Consider the following 19,122-nt stretch of genomic DNA (forward strand, 5'->3'; position numbering starts at 1 on the left):
AACGACAAGATGCATCGAAATTAAAAAAAAAAAAAAAAAGAAGTTATGTACAATCAAAACACACAACACTTTCAGGCTTCTCCCACTATTCAATTACTTGTTATTGTGAACGTATCACTGCGAAATGAGGCTTGTGTCCGTAATATTCAAAAGAAGTCGGATTTCAACCATTGTGGAAGTGCCAGACAGCACTGATTGGACTGTATAGGTACAAATCCCCCACACCCGGTAATGCCCCATCATCTATGTACTCATTGATTTCTAGGAGGAATAACAGAGGACCAGCACAATGTAACGAACAGAGGCGAGGATGTCCCAGAGCTGCCATTTCATGTAGAATACAAGTATTTTCGAAAACAGACAATTTCGGAACAACAGATCCTCTTTAGTCTAGGGTTGGAAGTCCTGATGAGTGAACTTGCTGGGGTAAGGTGTTATCTGAGCATGCTTGGGTGCTAACCAAGTGACTTCAGTGTGCTCTAATAATAATAATAATAATAATAATAATAATAGTTTGTATAGTCCCATTAATTCCACGGTGCTGTACATGAGAAGGGGGTTACATACAAAGTTATCGATATCGTTCACAGATTGACGATGACCGTCTGGTGCAGAGGGGAGAGGACCCTGTCCTTGCGGACTTACATTCTACGGGATAATGGGGAAGAGACAGAAGATTGGGGGTGCAGTAGCTCTGGTGGTGGTGAGGCGGCAGCTCGGGGGGGTGGTGAGGCGGCAGAATTGTTATTGCAAGCTGTAGGCTTTCCTGAAGAGATGGGTTTTCAGGTTCCGTGTGAAGGATCCGAGGGTGGTGGATAATTGGACGTGTTGAGGTGTGGAATTCCAGAGGATGGGGGTTATTCGGGAGAAGTCTTGGAGGCCATTGTGTGAGGAACGAATAAGTGTGGAGGAGAGTAGGAGGTCTTGGGAGGATCAAAGATATTGGGAGATTAGTTCAGAGATATAGGGAGGGGACAGGTTGTAGATGGCTTTGTAGATCAGCGTTAGTAGTTTGAACTGGATTTGTTGGGGAATTTGGGAGCCAGTGGAGGGATTTGCAGAGGGGAGAAGCGGGAGTAGTGAGGAAAGAGGTGGATTAGCCGGGCAGCAGAGTCGAGGACAGACACGTGGTGCAAGAGAGTTAGCGGGGAGGCCACAGAGGAGGGTTGCAGTAATCAAGGCGGGAGATGATGAGGGCATGCACAAGAGTTTTAGTAGATTGAGGGCTGAGGAAGGAACGGATTCTGGAAATATTTTTTGAGCTTGAGGCGACAGGAGGTGGCAAGAGTTTGGATGTGCGGTTTGAAGGACAGGGCAGAATCGAGAGTTACCCTGAGGCAGTGGATTTCAGATATACTATGTTCATGTCTCTGTGGCTGCATGTCTCATGGCTGTTTGACTGCCGCAACACATGCAGGGATTGTCTAACACTACTTGTAAGATATCAAAAATATGAAAGCATGCAACCATATGTCAAGCCATCCTAGGTAATTTTACCTTTGTCTCCAGAAGAGAAACTTTAAGCTATGGTTTCAAGAGCAAATCATACTGAAAACCCCGAACTATGATGTGCCCTTTATACTGGAGGAGTCTATGGTGGCATCAGGTGAGACTGCACCCATCACTGCTATGGATACAACCCATACGGGTTACTCAGGGCTATAAGAAAATATCACAAGCAATCATTGTGATGCTAGTATTTTTGCAGCCTTGTGCCATGAAGGAGATTACGTATGGATAACCACAGATGTGTGAAGCCATTTCATATTACAGTATGCAACTTTTTTTTAGCGACTGTATAAATCAATATATCAGGTGAATGAGAAGATCAGGTGAAGCCCAAAACTGTCTAGTTTCCGACCAATCAAGCGTAACCTTATGTGAGGGGGAAACAAATGCAAGAAGAAAAATCCACGTGTCCAACACACAGCTAGTGTCAATATTGGTCTATGAGTGTCAGCACAGTAAAATCCAGCCTGACAGAGGTGTGCAGTGCCGACTCACGCGGGAAGATCTCTGTCGTCTTTGCACACTTTCCTGCGCTCTTGGTCGTGGTACAGAACGCAGGTTGCCACTATTCATATTCTGCACCTGAAATCACTTCTGATCCTGTGATGTGCAGATCTGCCCGAATAACCACACACTTCCAGGTCTCTTCCCTCCATAGTCTTCACTGATCCTCCAGGGGATGAAGACATGTCTGACACTCGTTTTCATGTATCAGCACGAAAGTCGCTATCTTATGAAACATCTCTGGCCTGTTGCCTTATGTCATTCCTTCCTTCACATTGTGATGCCGGTCCTGTCCTCGGGTGGTCCGTTCATGAGCCTTCTGCACGAGCAGGATGTGAAGTTTGCCAGCTCAGTCCTAAGACGATGGCTCCAAGATCAACAGAATATTATTCTACAAGGTGCTTTCTGGAGAAATCGATCTACATAATTAAAGCAAACCTCCTGTTCGTAAATTGAAGATCTCACCTGTTGAGCTGTTTATAACCCCACACACAGCACAGCTGTCCCAAATGTGCCAAATTCTGCTGGGACATGTGGTAATTGTGAGATTAGAACATCACGGCTAATAGCTGAACACCGGTCCTCTTAACTCATGAATGACCATGCAGAGTTAAACAGGTTTCTTGTGGCATGGAAAGTGTTTAGAGTTCCTTGTGATCTATTGGCCATGCTGCTTATTGGAGCCACACCTTCCCATTATATAAACCTGTGCCGGGCTTCCCTCCATGCCAGCAATAGAATCCTCATTCTGTTCTCGGCTACATTGGAGAAATGAGTTCTTGAGAGTTGTTCTTGTCATCCTGAGATTGTTGCATGCGGTTTGTTGTAAATACCTCGTCCTCCGCCCTCTGGCATTCTTTAGGGTTGCTTTTCTGCATTGTTCCTGTGCACCCATTTCCGTTTGTATTTTATCCTGTGCACCTGTCATTTGACTGTGCCCAAGTTTTCCTGTTTGCCCACCCGGTGTTACTCAGATTTATTACTGCCCCTTTCCTCCCTGGGGGAGGGTGAAAGCCGGGTAGGATTTTGTAGCAACACAGAGGTATGAGAATCAGGCATCTCCACCTTCAAAAGTAACCTTTGGGATAGAGATAGACTATGACTTCATTACATTGAGAGGCAGTATACGCTCCCACTTTCCCTAAGGTCACAGAGAGACAACAGCGTTCTTTGTACATTGTATAGTAACAAAAAGCTGCTAAATCAGTGGTGTGGGTGTGATAGGATTAGGTGGCCAATTGTCTTGTAGTGATAATCTCCTGCTGATAAAACACACTAAAGGTACCTTCACACAAAGATATCGTTAACGATATCGTTGCAACGTCACGCTTTTTGTGACGTAGCAACGATCCCGCTAACGATCTCGTTATGTGTGACAGCGACCAGGCCCCTGCTGGGAGATCGTTGGTCGTTGGGGAATGATCAGGACCTTTTTTTTGGTCGCTGATTACCTGCTGTCATCGCTGGATCGGCGTGTGTGACGCCGATCCAGCGATGTGTTCACTTGTAACCAGGGTAAATATCGGGTTACTAAGCGCAGGGCCGCGCTTCGTAACCAGATATTTACCCTGGTTACCATTGACGTCACCGCTGTGCTCTGCTTTACGGCCGGCGCTGACACAGTCAGTGCGGGAAGCTGACGGCGGGGGACATGACAGACATCGGAATGTAAGTATGTAGTGTTTTTTTTTTTTACTTTTACAATGGTAACCAGGGTAAATATCGGGTTACTAAGCGCGGCCCTGCACTTCGTAACCCGATATTTACCCTGGTTACCCAGGGACTTCGGCATCGTTGAAGACAGTTTCAACGATGCCGAAGTCGTTCCCCTGATCGTTGGTGGCTGGAGAGAGCTGTCTGTGTGACAGCTCCCCAGCGACCACACAACGACTTACCAACGATCACGGCCAGGTCGTATCGCTGGTCGTGATCGTTGGAAAGTAGTTTAGTGTAACGGTACCTTAACTGCACTGAAACCGCAAAATAAAGCCCAGGAGTGACACGTGGCTGTAATCAGGAACTCGTCTTCTACATTATGGTGCTCACAGATTACATAATTATAACCTGCTGACAGATTCCTTTGAAACATGAGAATTAAAAACCTCGGGGACTTTCATCCTACTACAGACCAGAATGCTAAATGGGAGGCCTGCCTTTATTCTCCTGATAGAAACCTAAACCTGGAATATTATACTAATGGCCCATTTAGACGAGTCAATACCTAATTCCCAATTATTATATTTTCAGGCCAGAAAATACCTGATTAATGAGAAAAACCACTTGTCAGGTGATCAGATCACTTATGCATACATAAAAATCACTGCCATCGACATTACATTGCCCCTTGTAAAAAGGGAGATGTGCTGTATCGACAGAAGCTTCCATAGATAACATGGGGCCCCTAGCAGAGTCCTAAATGAGCTCCTCTTCATCTGCCAATATAAAAAAATAGGTGGAGTAGGCAGGATCAAGGTGCACTCACAGAAGGGCATAGCTCCCAACTTTTAACCCCTTAATGACAGCCAATACGCCTTTTAACTGATCTGAGATATTAGAGAATAGCCTCCCCATACAGGTGACAATCCAGCAGCTGTCGGCTGTCCACTATAGCTGACAACTTGCTGCATCAGCCACGATCAGTGTTGGCACCGTCCAAATCTGTTTAACCCCTTAGGTGCTGCTGTCAATAGTGACTACATCATTATAAATGGTTAACAGAGTGTGGGGGCTTCCTCTTTATCCCAATCGGTGCCCTCAGACCATGATTTTGTGGTCCTGATGTTTGCCATGGCAATTCACAATTAAATAGCGTCCTTAGAGTCTGCCGGCTGTTGTAACCTGTTCAGGAATTAGAGGCATTTAGGTGGTAAAAATACACATTGTCATTTATGTCAAACCACTTTGCATTAATTCCTGTAAAGCATCTGAAGGGTTAATAAACTACCTGACAGCAGTTTTCAATATGTCAGGGGGTGCGGTTTTTAAAATGGTATCACGTTTTGGGGGTTTCCCAATACATGGGACCCCTAAAGTCACTTCAAACATGAATAAGTCCCTAAAAAAAATTAAAAAAAAAGTTACAAATTTCCTTGAAAAAAAATGAAAAATTGCTGCTACATTTTTAAACCTCCTAAAATGCTAACAAAATAAAATAACATTTTACAAATGGTGCTGATGTAAAGCCGACATGTGTGAAATGTTATTTATTAATGGTTTGCTGTTGTATGACCATCTGGATTAAAGGGATAATCATTCACATTTTGAAAATTGCTAATTTAACATTTTTCTCAAATTTGATATTTTTTTATAAATAAACAAAACATATTGACCTAAATGTATTATTATTATTATAAAGTATAATGTGTCACGAAAAAACAGTCTCAAAATCACTGGGATTTGTTGAAGCGTTGCAGAGTTATTACCACATAAAGTGACACTGGTCAGATTTAAAAAAATTTGGCTCCGTCACTAAGGGGTTAAAAGACAGGGAGAGGGACATTTATACTGTGTGTGATTTTGCACTATTGAAGCCCCTTGTCACCTACCAGGATACCCCCCTTTCATGGCCATCAAGTAGCAGGATGTCAAACATTCCGACATACATACACACATACATACACAGTAGGATGCCCTCACAGTGGCACTAGCAAAAGTATTTGAGCCCCAAAGTCTCCCACAAGCACACACAGTGTGATGACTCCAGCAGCCACTCGCATTGTGTCACAGCCCCCTATACAACACAACGACTCCCACATGGTACGATGACCCCCCAACAGGCCCTCCACACAATAATGGCCCCCTCCAACTCACCAAATATGAGATTGGTCCCACGACTCCACCACACACACACACACACGCCCCCACTCTCACCACACAAACATAGCATGATTGTCCTCATGGCTCCCCCGTACCCCCCTCCATTACACACAGTGGATAGTCCCATAGCTCCCACCACAGAATGTGACGGCCTCCACAAAACACCCACTACAAGGTATGATATCGCATCAAACCGGCTCAACATAGAAAAAAAAAAAGAGCCAGGAATACTGGGAAGTAAGAGGAGATTCATAGTCCAATCCATAATCTGCGACTGCTGGACAGGACGTGTCCTGCGAATCAAATCCACCATTTCTAGAAAATACCCATTACTGGAGAAATTGGATGGGACACTTTATGGAGCAGTATATCCATATTGATGAAAACTTCTAGTTTGACAGCCTGGGTCCTAATTCACCAGAAAAGTGAAGAGTAGCTGCCTTAAAAAGAATAAAGTGGATAACCTTCATGTAGGCTGTAATCTCCTCCTGTAATTATCCCACAGAATGCAGAGGAATGGGTTAAAAATCCCTTCCACCCACTAAGCCTTATGGTTGAACATAACATGACTATCCTAGGCAAAAACAGATAGCAATGTACCGCAGGATGTTCTTGCTTGAAAACAAAGACCGTTTTCATAAATGATATTCCTTCCAAGATATCAGACTAGTGCTGTAAAGGTCACCAGGAGAGGAGGAAACTGGATATGAAGAAGAGCATGTTCTTCTGGATTCTGTCCCCATTACTGAAGCGTTTCAGACCAACCGTACCTCACTACTGAAGGAGACTGATCGTGAGCCGGCCATAGACTGTAATATTCTGAATGTACACACATTCCCTCACTTCTGTAGGCAGATTCTAGGGCAATATTCCAGAGGATGCATTCACACAAGGCAGCTTTGGTTTAGACATTTTACTGGCAGATAAGGTTTTTTTTTTCATTACTATTCTATTGGTGATGTAATTATTTTGCTCGATAGCTCCTCTTATCCCCACAATTTTTCTAATAATGTAGCTGAACCCCATTCCCTTTACTGGACAAACCAGGGGCAAATATACCATAGGAGCAACCGCCCAGGAACCCAAAAGGTAAGGGGGTCACTACCAACCCCAAATCTGCAAGAAGCTTCCATCATGGACACAAAGGATCAACATTATGAGCTTTGAGAAAGCAAAAGGACTAGTGGTGAGCGAACGTGCTGGGCTAAGGCCTTATTGGAGCATGCTTGGGTGCGAACTGAGTGACTTTGGCGTGCCCGAAAAATATGTTGGCGTCCCCACAGCTGGATGTCTCGCGGCTGTTCAGACACAACATATGCAGGGATTAACTGTGTTAGGCAATCCCTGCATGAATTGCGGCTGTCGAACAGCCTTGAGACATACAGGCGCGGGGACCGAAACATTATTCGAGCACACCATAGACACTCTGTTAGCACCCGACCATGCTCAAATATCTTATCCAAGAACGTTCACTCATCACTAAAAAGGACAAATTCTTTGGCTGAACCTGCATAATCCCTTTATCAGACTACCAGCTCTGTATGATGTTCAATGACCAGAACATAGAATGTCTCCGCTAAGGTCTCATTAATGCCATTTCGCAAAACTACAGAAAATTTGTTCTTTTTTGGTGTTTGGTGTTCAGGCTTTAGGCCAAATCGCCAGCTCAGGGAATGTTTTCTGTTAAATTACTAAATTCTTATAACCTCAATATTTCCATAATGGAAATTACTAAATCAGAATAACTAAAGAAAATGGCCAGAACTACTAGTGACTATACTAAGGTTACAGTCCTGTCCATTTGCCTAATTTCACCAGTCAACACAGGTCTCAGAAGCTTCTGAAGACCAGATAAACCGGGATTTTGCTTTGCCAACTTCACAGTGTAAAAGTCCCAAAGCTGTATAGGTAAAACATCCCCGCACATCACAACATCTCAGCCCGGTTTTCCCATTTAAGAGAAGAGATTGTAATCAAAAACTAAACACAAAGCCTATTGAACAGGAGAGAATTCTACAGAACTCACTTTCTTTTGAGCGGCGTCTCTGTGCTCACGGAGTGATGTCGCATAAGCCTCCTCTGTGGAACAGATGGGCTTTTCTGCACAGGCTCTGGTAAATCCGGAGAGGTGACCGGGAAATGACTCAAAGTGTTAGCGCGACGTCGGAATCCTTGAGGAGATAATTCTTCAGGATGCTCAGAGGGAGAGCTCTCCGCTACTGACGGCAAGTCACCCATGGAGCCGTGAGACTTCAGAGGACTTCCCACAGAAGACGTTTCCACGTCTCTTAATGAAGGTTCCTAGAATACAGACAGAGATTTAAAAAAAAAAATGGTATGGGAAAAATAAACAGCACGCTGTGGTTTTATAACAGCTGAAGGGCCACGGGGTGGAAAACACTAAGAAGCCTGGATTATTCATCATCACACAAAATCACATCTAAGAAGACAATGCACCAACAAATACAGGCATGACGAGAGCCCACAGAAATATGCAACAGGGCCGCCAACTATTATATGCCAAGTATAGGAATGTTGTCTCTTGACATAGCAAAAAAGGTTCATAGCAAATTCACTACTGACAGAGATTCTCTAGGAATAAAAAAAATAAAATGTCATTAAGAATAAATTAATATTAGGACAGGTGCTTGTGAGCATGTGCAGTAGGACACTCCACGGCTGTGACCTGGAGACCTATAAACATGGCAGCAGAGCCTCCTACTGCACATGCTCACAGGCCCCTGTCCTAATGTTAATCTGAGATCGTCTTTACATTGACGGAAACCTAACAGGTGAGATTACCTCATTCAACAAAACGAATGCCATTTGCCAATTAAAAGCATTTAAGAGGTTTTTTTTTTTAGAATTACACTCTCTTTCTTACTCCAGGAGAAGCCTTTTCCCCCACGCCAATATGTCAGTAAAACATATGGTAAAAAAATGAGAGGAAATCCAAAGTACAACTCTTCGTGCACAAAAATAAAGTTATCAAAAGCCAGGTCAATGGGGAAAAAAAAAAAAAAAGTGATGGTAATAAGTCAAAGATTTAAAATAATAAAAAAAAATTGTTGGTGGTGACAAGGTGAAGTCTGTGGATAAGAAATAATGTTTAGTTGAGCAAAAAGATTCCCAGGACTCTGGTCCCTAATCCATGGTGGCCAGACAGGAACCTGCGATCGGTAGGAAGAGGTTCGCATTTCCAGATTCTAATTAGTGCATTGGGTTAATAATCAAAAGAGGCGCTGGGGATGCGGTCAGGTGGGAGGATGCTCCTAGGGCTCTGGTCTGGTGGCCACAGGACAAGGGCCCTGCTAATCTGTCAGCAAATGGATAAAGAATGGTAAAAAAGCTTAGATTGACCCATCTCTAAACAGAATTCCTTGTACTCCAGAATATGATATGGGGAGAAGTTTTTCAATTAAGAATTAACAGAACATTGCAGAAATTACCTTACTACCACTTTCCAATGGAGTATACAGCGAGCTGTCATAATCTATGCTCCCAATGCTGTCCTGTTGAGAACGATTCTTATTACCCTGTAAAATACAAAAGGATTATAAAAAAAAAAAAAAGCACAACATGATTCAGATCATAGTTCACAAAAAGGTTTGTGCACACGCACACATATATATATATATATATATATATATATATATATATATATATATATATATATATATATATATATATATATATATATATATATATATATATATATATATATATATATATATATATATGTGTATGTATGTATGTATGTTTATATATTGCTGAAAGTGCTGGCACCCATGAACTTGTTCCAGTAAATTTCTGCAATGACATGATTTATTATAGACGTTTATTTCCTTAGTGTGTATTCGAATGCAAAAAAAAAAAAAAAAAAAAAAAGGCAAATTGGACATCATTCCACATAACCCCAAAAAATGGGTGGGATAATTGTGTTTCAAGCATCCGATGCTTGGTCAAGCTCACCTGTGGCAAGTAACAGGTGTGGGCAATATGAAAATCACACCTGAAACCAGTTAAAAAGGGGAGAAGTTGACTCAATCTTTGCATTATGTCTGTGTGTGACATACTAAGGGCTCCTTTTCACTTGCTAGAACTACGTGCGAGTCTCGCATGTTAAAACCAAGCTCTGGCGCCGGCACTCAGGAGCTGAGCGTGCGACGCCATGTGTTGCTATGCAGCCACACACTCCGCTCTGGAGTGCCGGTGCCAGAGCTTTGTCTTAATATGCGAGACTCGCACGTATTTCTCGCAAGTGAAAAGGAGCCCTAAGCATGGAGAACAGAAAGAGGACAAGAGAACAGCCTGAGGACTTGAGAACAAAGATTATTGAAAAATAATCAATCTCTAGATCAGGGGTCCCCAACTCCAGGCCTCGAGGGCCGCCAACAGTGCAGGTTTTCAGGATTTCTTTAGTATTGCATCGGTGGTAATGTGATCATCTGCACAGGTGAGGATTCCAACCCCTGTGCAATACTAAGGAAATCCTGAACACCTGCACTGTTGGCGGCCCTCGAGGCCTGGAGTTGGGGACCACTGCTCTAGATTACAAGTCCATCTCCAGAGATCTAGATGTTCCTTTGTCCACATAATCAAGAAGTTTACAACCCATGGCGCTGTAGCTAATCTTCCTGGATGTGGACAACAGAAAAATAAATGGAAGGTCGCATAGTCTGGATGGTGGATAAGCAGCCCTAATTGAAGTTCCAAAGAAATTCAAGTTGTCCTATAAATAAAATTCATCCAGAAAACTCAGTCATTTTTAAATTTTCCCATCAGTCCATACGCAATCCATTTATAACAACAACAAAAAAAAATATTGAATTGAGCAACATTGATCTGATTTATTTTCTTCATTGACAGCCCAGAATATATGAAATGCCTTGTGTGAACCTTCCCTAAAGAAAAATTAAGTTCTCACTGCTCTACAACAAATGTCTTCCCTACTCCGTTTAGAGCAGTGGTCCCCAACTCCAGGCCTCGAGGGCCGCCAACAGTGCAGGTTTTCAGGATTTCCTTAGTATTGCACAGGGGTTGGAATCATCACCTGTGCAGATGATCACATTACCACCGATGCAATACTAAAGAACTCCTGAAAACCTTACACTGTTGGCGGCCCTCGAGGCCTGGAGTTGGGGACCCCTGGTTTAGATGTTAGTCGCAGCATAGAGCGATCTCCAAGAGTCAGGGCCATAACGTTTTCCTTTTTCAGCAATGGGTGAAATCTGTTCCTTATAAATCAATGCCTCCGATTAGAACATGAGGGTTTTCATCGTGAAGAGTAAACCCGGGATAAGCAGCCAATTCTATAATGAGAGGCATTGTACTGACGGCATTAGGAAGCTTGGATTGCGGGAAGAAATGATGGATTTAATTCCTGCTTAGTTTATTTTCGGTCTGGCATGACTGTACAGAACAGATGCCAGAATGCCGCCTGGCCAGAATATCCTACGCTACCATTTTGTACAAGAGGCTGGCACAGAAATAATCAGGACGCCAATCTCTAATCAGCCGCTAATGGGCCAGAACAATAGGAATGTGAAGATCTGGGATGGAGCAATTACATGTTCTTATAAGATCATTCGTTTTTGTAAAGCGATGACTATGAATCTATTAAAAAGGACAGGGACGCCGTGCTGCAGAAACCAAAAGTACCAGGTCACTGACACAATAGGGAAAAATAGCCATTCAGTGGAAAATCAGAGAAACCTTAAAGGGAACCTGTCACCAGGTTTGGCCGATACGAGCTACGGCCACCACCTATCAGGGCTGATATACAGAATTCTATAATGCTGTAGATAAGCCCCAGATCCAACCTGTAAGAGAAGAATAATAACTTATTATACTCACCTGGGGGCGGTCCGGCGCCTCCCATCTTCTTGTCACGCCGCCCTCCTGCTGCTTCATGGCTCCCCAGCATCGCATTCCTGCGCAGGTGTACCGATCTGTCCTGTTGAGGGCAGAGCAAAGTACTGAAGTGCGCAGGCGCCGGGCCTCTCTGACCTTTACCGGCAACTGTGACCTGCAGTACTTTGCTCTGCCCTCAACAGGGCAGATCAGTACTCCTGCGCAGGAGTGCCGATGCCGGGTAGCCATGAAGCAAACAGGAGGGCGGCATTGCAAGAAGATGGGAGGCCCCGAACCTGTGCGACACCCATTGGACCAGACCGCCCTCCCAGGCAAGTAAGTTATTTTTCTTCTCTTGCAGGTCAGATCGGGGGCTTATCTTTTATTATTTTTTTATTATTATTTTTATTATACATTTTTATAGCGCCATTTATAACATGGCGCTTTACATGTGAATATGAGGCAAATATAGACAAATACATTAAACATGAGCAGATAACAGGCACACGGGTACATAAGGAGGGAGGACCCTGCCCGCGAGGGCTCACAGTCTGCAGGGGATGGGTGATGAAACACTAGGAGAGGGTAGGGCAGGTTGCGCGGCGGTTCAGTAACTTCAGGATCACTGCAGGCTGTAGGATGGTCGGAAGAGGTGGGTCTTCAGGTTCTTTTTGAAGGTTTCTATGGTAGGCGAGAGTCTGATGTGTTGGGGTAGAGAGTTCCAGAGTATGGGGCAAGCACGGGAGAAGTCTTGGATGCGGTTGTGGGAAGAAGAGATGAGAGGGGAGTAGAGAAGGAGGTCTTGAGAGGATCGGAGGTTGCGTGTAGGTAGGTACCAGGAGACCATGTCACAGATGTATGGAGGAGAAAGGTTGTGGATGGCTTTGTATGTCATTGTGAGGGTTTTGAACTGGAGTCTCTGGGTGATAGGAAGCCAGTGAAGGGCTTGACATAGGGGAGAGGCTGGGGAATAGCGGGGGAACAGGTAGATTAGTCGGGCAGCAGAGTGTAGGATGGATTGGAGCGGTGCCAGAGTGCTAGAGGAGAGTCCAGAGAGTAGGAGGTTGCAGTAGTCGAGGCGGGAGATAAGGGCATGCAGTAGCGTTTTTGCGGTCAAGGAAAGCACGGATCTGGGAAATATTTTTGAGTTTGAGATAGCAGGAGGACGCAAGGGCTTGGATATGTGGCTTGAAAGAGAGGGCAGAGTCGAGGATCACCCCGAGGCACCGGGCGTGTGGGACTGGGGAAAGTGAGCAGCCATTGATGGATAGGTCTGGTGGAGGGGTAGAGTGAGATGGGGGAAAGATGATGAATTCTGTTTTGTCCATGTTCAGTTGTAGAAAGCAAGCAGAAAAGAAGGCTGAAATAGACAGACAGTGCGGGATTTTGTTAAGTAAGGAGGTGAGGTCAGGTCCAGATAGGAAGATCTGCGTGTCATCAGCGTAGAGATGGTACTGCATACCGTGGGATTCTATGAGCTGTCCCAGGCCGAAAGTGTAGATGGAGAAGAGTAGGGGTCCTAGCACAGAGCCTTGAGGAACACCGACTGACAAGGGGCGAAGTGAGGAGGTGGTGTGGAGGAGGGAGACACTGAATGTTCGGTCTGTCAGATATGACGAGATCCAGGAAAGGGCCAAGTCTGTGATGCCAAGAGATGAGAGAATTTGTAGCAAAAGGGAGTGGTCCACAGTGTCAAAGGCAGAAGACAGGTCCAGGAGAAGGAGGACAGAGTAATGTCGCTTGCTCCTGGCAGTTAGTAGGTCATTGGTGACTTTAGTTAGGGCAGTTTCAGTTGAGTGATGGGAACGGAAGCCTGATTGTAACCGATCAAAGAGGGAGCAGGAGGAGAGGTGGGAGGACAGTTCAAGATGGACATGTTGCTCCAGCAATTTGGAGGCATAAGGGAGAAGAGATATCGGGCGATAGCTAGACACAGAGGATGGGTCGAGGGAGGGCTTTTTGAGGATGGGTGTGATCTTGGCATGCTTGAAGGATGAGGGGAAGACACCTGTTGTGAGTGAGAGGTTGAAGAGGTGCGTTAAAGTTGGGATGAAGACCATGGAAAGGTTAGGGATGAGGTGGGATGGGAGCGGGTCAAGCGTGCAGGTGGTGAGGTGTGATCTTGACAGGAGGGTGGAGAGCTGATCTTCTGTCATGGTGGAGAAGCTGGTTTTGGAGGAGCAGGGTTGAGCAGCTAAGAGGGTCAGTGGGCGCTGTGGGCCAAAGCTTTCTCTGATCGTATCGATCTTCTGTTTAAAGAAAGAGGCGAAGTCTTCAGCAGAAATGAGGGGGGAGGGGGGAGGTGCTGGGGGACGGAGTAGAGAATTGAAAGTGTTGAAAAGCTGTTTAGGGTTGTGAGACAGGGAGGATATGAGAGATGAGAAGTAAGCTTGTTTTGCGGCAGTGAGTGCAGACTTGAAGCTGGCAAGGGACTGCTTGTATGTAGTGAAATGGTCGCAGAGCGGGATTGCTTCCATCTCCGCTCAGCAATCCTGGAAGCCCGTCTCAATTCTTTGGTCAGGCTGGTCAGCCAGGGCTGCCTGTTAATTGTACGAGTTTTACTATGCATGAGCGGGGCGGCCAAATTGAGTGTTGCTGTTATTGTGGTGTTATAAAAAGTGGCAGCAGCATCTGTGTCATGAAGGGAGGCTATGTCTGAGAGGGAGAAGGGACTCCGAGAGTGATTGTAAGTTGAGATGTTTGAGATTTCTGCGAGGGAGTTTGTGGAGTGGGGGTTGCACATTAGGAGAGGAGAGGGAAGAGAATGTCAGTAGGTTGTGGTCAGACAGGGGGAGGGGTGTGTTAATGAGATTAGTAAGGGAGCAGAGGCAGGTGAAGATGAGGTCCAGCGTGTGGCCATCTTTGTGAGTGGCCTCAGAGGACCATTGAGTGAGGCCAAAGGAGGCAGTCAGTGATAGAAGTTTAGAGGCAGCTGAGGTGGAAGTGTCAATGGGGATATTGAAATCACCCATGATGATAGTGGGGATGTCGACAGAGGAAATGAAGTAGCCAGGTGGTGAAATGGTCGAGAAAGGTGGAGATGGCTAGTTCTGGGGGGCGGTAGATGACAGCCAGCTGGAGGTTGGAGGGGGGAGTAGATGCGGACAGAGTGCACCTCAAATGAGGGAAGATTAGCTGAGGGTGGTAGCAGGATTGGAGTGAAAGAGCAGGTGTCGGACAGGAGCAATCCAACTCCTCCACCGCGTTTGTTGCTGGGGCGAGGGGTGTGAGAGAGGTGGAATCCGCCATAGGAGAGCGCAGCTGGAGAGGCAGAGTCAGAGGGGGTGAGCCAGGTTTCAGTGAGGCCGAGGAAGGAGAGTTTGTTGGTGATGAGGTCGTGGATAAATGTCAGTTTGTTGCAGATGGAGCGTGCGTTCCATAGTGCTCCAAGTAGAGGGAGCGGGGGAGTGGGGGCTGGATGAATGGGTATGAGGTTGTCGTGGTTGGGAAAACGTGCGGAGGATCGTGGCAGGGGGTTAGAAATGAGTGTGGGGATGAGTTGGGGAGGGCTGGGATTTGGGGATATGTCACCAGCGATGAGGAGTAGCAGACAGAATATTAGAAGGTGGGAGCAGGATAGGCATGATGTGGCCGTGTGTGTCTGGAGAAAGAGGATTGCATGTGGAGGAACAGTTCTGAGGGGAAGGTGAGATGGCTGGGGAGTATATACAGCATTATAGCAAGCTGTAGACAAGTCCTGAAAAAGGGGGTAAATCATATCAGCCAAACCTGTGACAGGTTCCCTGTAGATGACTACATTCTATTAGATATGCATTAAAACAATGTAACATAGTAACATAGACACACAAATAGACAAAAATAGACAAATAGACAAAATAAAGGGAACCTGTCAGCAGATTGTGCACTGTAACTTACACACAGTGTCAGGTCGGCGCTGTTATACTGATTACAATGATACCTGGGTAATGTAATATTTATTCGCAGTTTCGAGATTCTGGTGCTGTGGGGCGGCCTGTAGGGCTTTATGTGGTGCTCTGCTTACATATTCCTCTGTACGGCGTATGGCAGGTCACTGATCCCTCACTGACATGCCCTCTATTTTACATACTGAATATAATCTAATTTTGAAAAAAAAAAAAAAAATTCACATTCAGCAAGTCCGATAGATGCTACTGCGCAGGCAGTGCCATTTTCAGAATTTTTTTTTATTTTTTTTCTGAATTAATTTATAAATCAGCAAATAAAATAATTACATGGATATTACACATGTGATCATGCTACACAGCTCAGGCCTTGCCACCGCCACCTGCTGAATTAATTTTTTCTCAAACCATATAATATTCAGTATGTAAAACAGGAGACAGGACACAGATCAGTGACCAGTCATAAGCCATAGAGATGAATATGTAAGCAGAGCACCACATAAAGCCGCCCACAGGCCGCCCCAGAGCACGAGACCCTCATTAACGGAAAATAAAAGATTCAACAACCACAAGACAGATTTCATCAACCAAGGTATCCTGCACTCTGCTCCATCAATGTGCAGTGGAAAACTGAGACTCTCAAGCCATCCAGAGAAATCGATGATGAATGGATGCCAGCATACTCCAACTTCAGCTATAAAAGAGGACCTCCGCATTCAGTTACCCCAAGGATAAAGGAATAATCCAAAGAGGAAGGCCCATTTATATAAAATCACTGATGAACTTTCCCAATGGCGTGCTGCGGTGCGCAATGGTGGCGTCATCCCTAGTTTCTCACTTTTCCAGACCTGCATTAATAGGACTCTTTGGCTATAATCTTCTAGTTCCTTGGCAGCAAAAAAAAATAAAATCACCTTTTCTGGCTGTATGAACCAATGTAGAAAACTCATCCAAACACTGAGGTTCTGCATAAACACTTATCGTAGAGAAGGCGACAGAAGTAAGCAGACCACCTTTCCTGCCCGCTTCCTGCACAGTTTAGGTCTCCAAACAATGTCCAAGAAGCTACAAAACCCATTAACAGCAAGCTCCTCACTAACCAGTGATCTTTAGCCAGGTGAAAGTGATCCGGAGGATTCCTAACACTAAGAGCTAATCAAGATGCCAGGGCCCAGCTTTTTATTAAGAACAATGCCATTTCTGTCCACAGGCAGCACCTGGCACTCCAGCCCATTTTAGGCATTTGTTTAAACCATATGGATTACACCGCTTACCCTTGATAAAATACTTTCTAGGGATTCTGTTAAAGATCTCTTTGCTTTGCTCTTGAATAGCTCCAATCTGAAGCGGGGGGCACTGATCTGTAGCTCATTTAGGGGGTTACTGGAAATCTGCGAGACCTGCAATTCAAATATAAAGATGGGAGTAAGCAGAATGAAAATTCTTAAGATAATCCATGATTTAAAAGGGAAGCTTAGAGAACCTGTAACTTGTAAAAAAAAAAAAAAAAAAAAACAAATGTAACTACCGTATATACCTTGTAAAAATCCATGCACTTCCCTGATTTTACCACTGTTTCTGGTTTGCGATGTGTCACTCCTTTGCAGATATATTCACATTTGTTTCTTTTTGTTGCGCAGTATGTGAAATCTCTGCTTGTTGTCCAATTGGGCGTTTCTTCAGAGTCTTCTCTGGGGACATGTGCCTTCACCCCTCCTCTCCCAAATGCAGCCAATCACAGCAAAACAAGCAATAAAAAACACTGCAGAGCTGGGATTAACTGTCTGGGAGGGAGAGGTTAAGGTACACGTTCCCAGAGAAGATTGAAACCAACGTCAAGATGCTCTGCAAGCAGAAATTTCACATACTGCTCTCCAGAAGCAACAAAAGGGAATATCTCTACTATAGCGTAACCTAGCGCAAAAAAAAAAAAAAAAAAAAAAAGTGTGACAGAATCAGAGGGGGATTTTGTTTGCTTTAACACAGTATTGAACTTTAATTTTTCCAACCAAATCACAGGCGCGCCAACTTTTCAAACCAATATATTCTAACTGGTTATTAGGGGTAAAACAAGATCAGATGACCATGGCAGCCATCTAATATTAATCCTACTACCTTATGGTCTTACATCAGGGAAAAAGTGAAATTATTCTCTGAGATGCATTTGCATTTCCCCTTCCGCCCTCCCCCGCCAGGATGTACAGGTAATAGAAATGTTACACTAGTCCTACCTGTAGGCCTCATATTAATGGTCATGCTGCTGAGAAATGTTATATTCTGTCTTTATGTTAATGATTTCTTCCATGTCCCGGGGAGTGTGGAGCCTGGAAGAAATCCCTGCCTCCTGTCCTCATTGAAATACTTACCCTCTGCCATCAGCATCCGTTACGGCCCTGGAATCCCGCACCTGCGCCCTCTCAGGAATACATACCTGATCCTATCTTCTGCGCAGACGCCAAGGAGGGGGAGGGGGAGGGGGGGGGGGTCACTGACCTCTGGTGCACGCGCCTTAATGTGCTCTTCCCACTTCCTCTATGCAGTCATTGCTAGGAACCATGTGTACGTGGTGATGACCATACAGACAGGAAGTGGGGAGAGCATCCTATTGGCGCACACACCAAAGGTCACTGGAGCGGAAGTCGCAGACGCAGAAGATCCTTGAATGCAGTGCTCACGGAAGATAGGATGAGGTATGTATTTCTGAGGGAGTGCAGGGCACAGGCACGGGATTTCGGGGCCGTAACTGACACCAACAGGAGGGGGTTAAGTATTACAGTGAAGACAATGGGCAGGGATTTCTAAAGGTACCTTCACACAACGATTTCGTTAACGATATCGTTGCAACGTCACGCTTTTTGTGACGTAGCAACGATATCGTTAACGAAATCGTTATGCGTGACAGCGACCAACGATCAGGCCCCTGCTGGGAGATCGCTGGTCGCTAGGAATGATCAGGACCTTTTTTTTGGTCACTGATCACCCGCTGTCATCGCTGAATCGGCGTGTGTGACGCCGATCCAGCGATGTGTTCACTGGTAACCAGGGTAAATATCGGGTTACTAAGCGCTGGGCCGCGCTTAGTAACCCGATATTTACCATCGTTACCCAGGGACTTCGGCATCGTTGAAGACAGTTTTAACAATGCCGAAGTCTTTCCCCTGATCGTTGGTCGCTGGAGAGAGCCGTCTGTGTGACAGCTCCCCAGCGACCACACAACGACTTACCAACGATCACGGCCAGGTCGTATCGCTGGTCGTGATCGTTGGTAAGTCGTTTAGTGTAACGGTACCTTTACACGCACCGCACGCCCCGAAGCCTGGAGGAAATCATTAACAGACAGAATATAACATTTCTCAGCAGCAAGACTGCCAATATGAGGCATACAGGTAGGACTAATGTAACATTTCTATTACCTGTATGCCCATATTAAATAGGTCATATATGTCCACTTGGGTGACAGATTCCCTAATATATATATATATATATATATATATATATATATATCCTAAAATCATCAAATTGGTGTCTCACTGTCCAAACCCCGGGTGAAACTACT

The 19,122-nt window shown here is 45.0% G+C and overlaps 1 protein-coding gene across 2 annotated transcripts in view; it reads right to left on the minus strand.

Annotated features, from left to right (window-relative positions):
- TBC1D1 (TBC1 domain family member 1) overlaps positions 1-19,122 on the minus strand; it is a 194,750-nt gene that overhangs the window by 110,242 nt on the left and 65,386 nt on the right. For both annotated transcript variants that reach the window (XM_069744615.1, XM_069744616.1), the window contains exons 8-10: positions 16,841-16,966; positions 9,279-9,365; positions 7,856-8,130 (exon numbers count right to left, since the gene is read on the minus strand). In XM_069744615.1, the coding sequence (XP_069600716.1) occupies positions 7,856-8,130; positions 9,279-9,365; positions 16,841-16,966 (488 nt within the window). The remainder of the gene's footprint in view (positions 1-7,855; positions 8,131-9,278; positions 9,366-16,840; positions 16,967-19,122) is intronic.

Source organism: Ranitomeya imitator, chromosome 1 (assembly GCF_032444005.1).
Source record: "Ranitomeya imitator isolate aRanImi1 chromosome 1, aRanImi1.pri, whole genome shotgun sequence".
Lineage (NCBI taxonomy): Eukaryota > Metazoa > Chordata > Amphibia > Anura > Dendrobatidae > Ranitomeya > Ranitomeya imitator.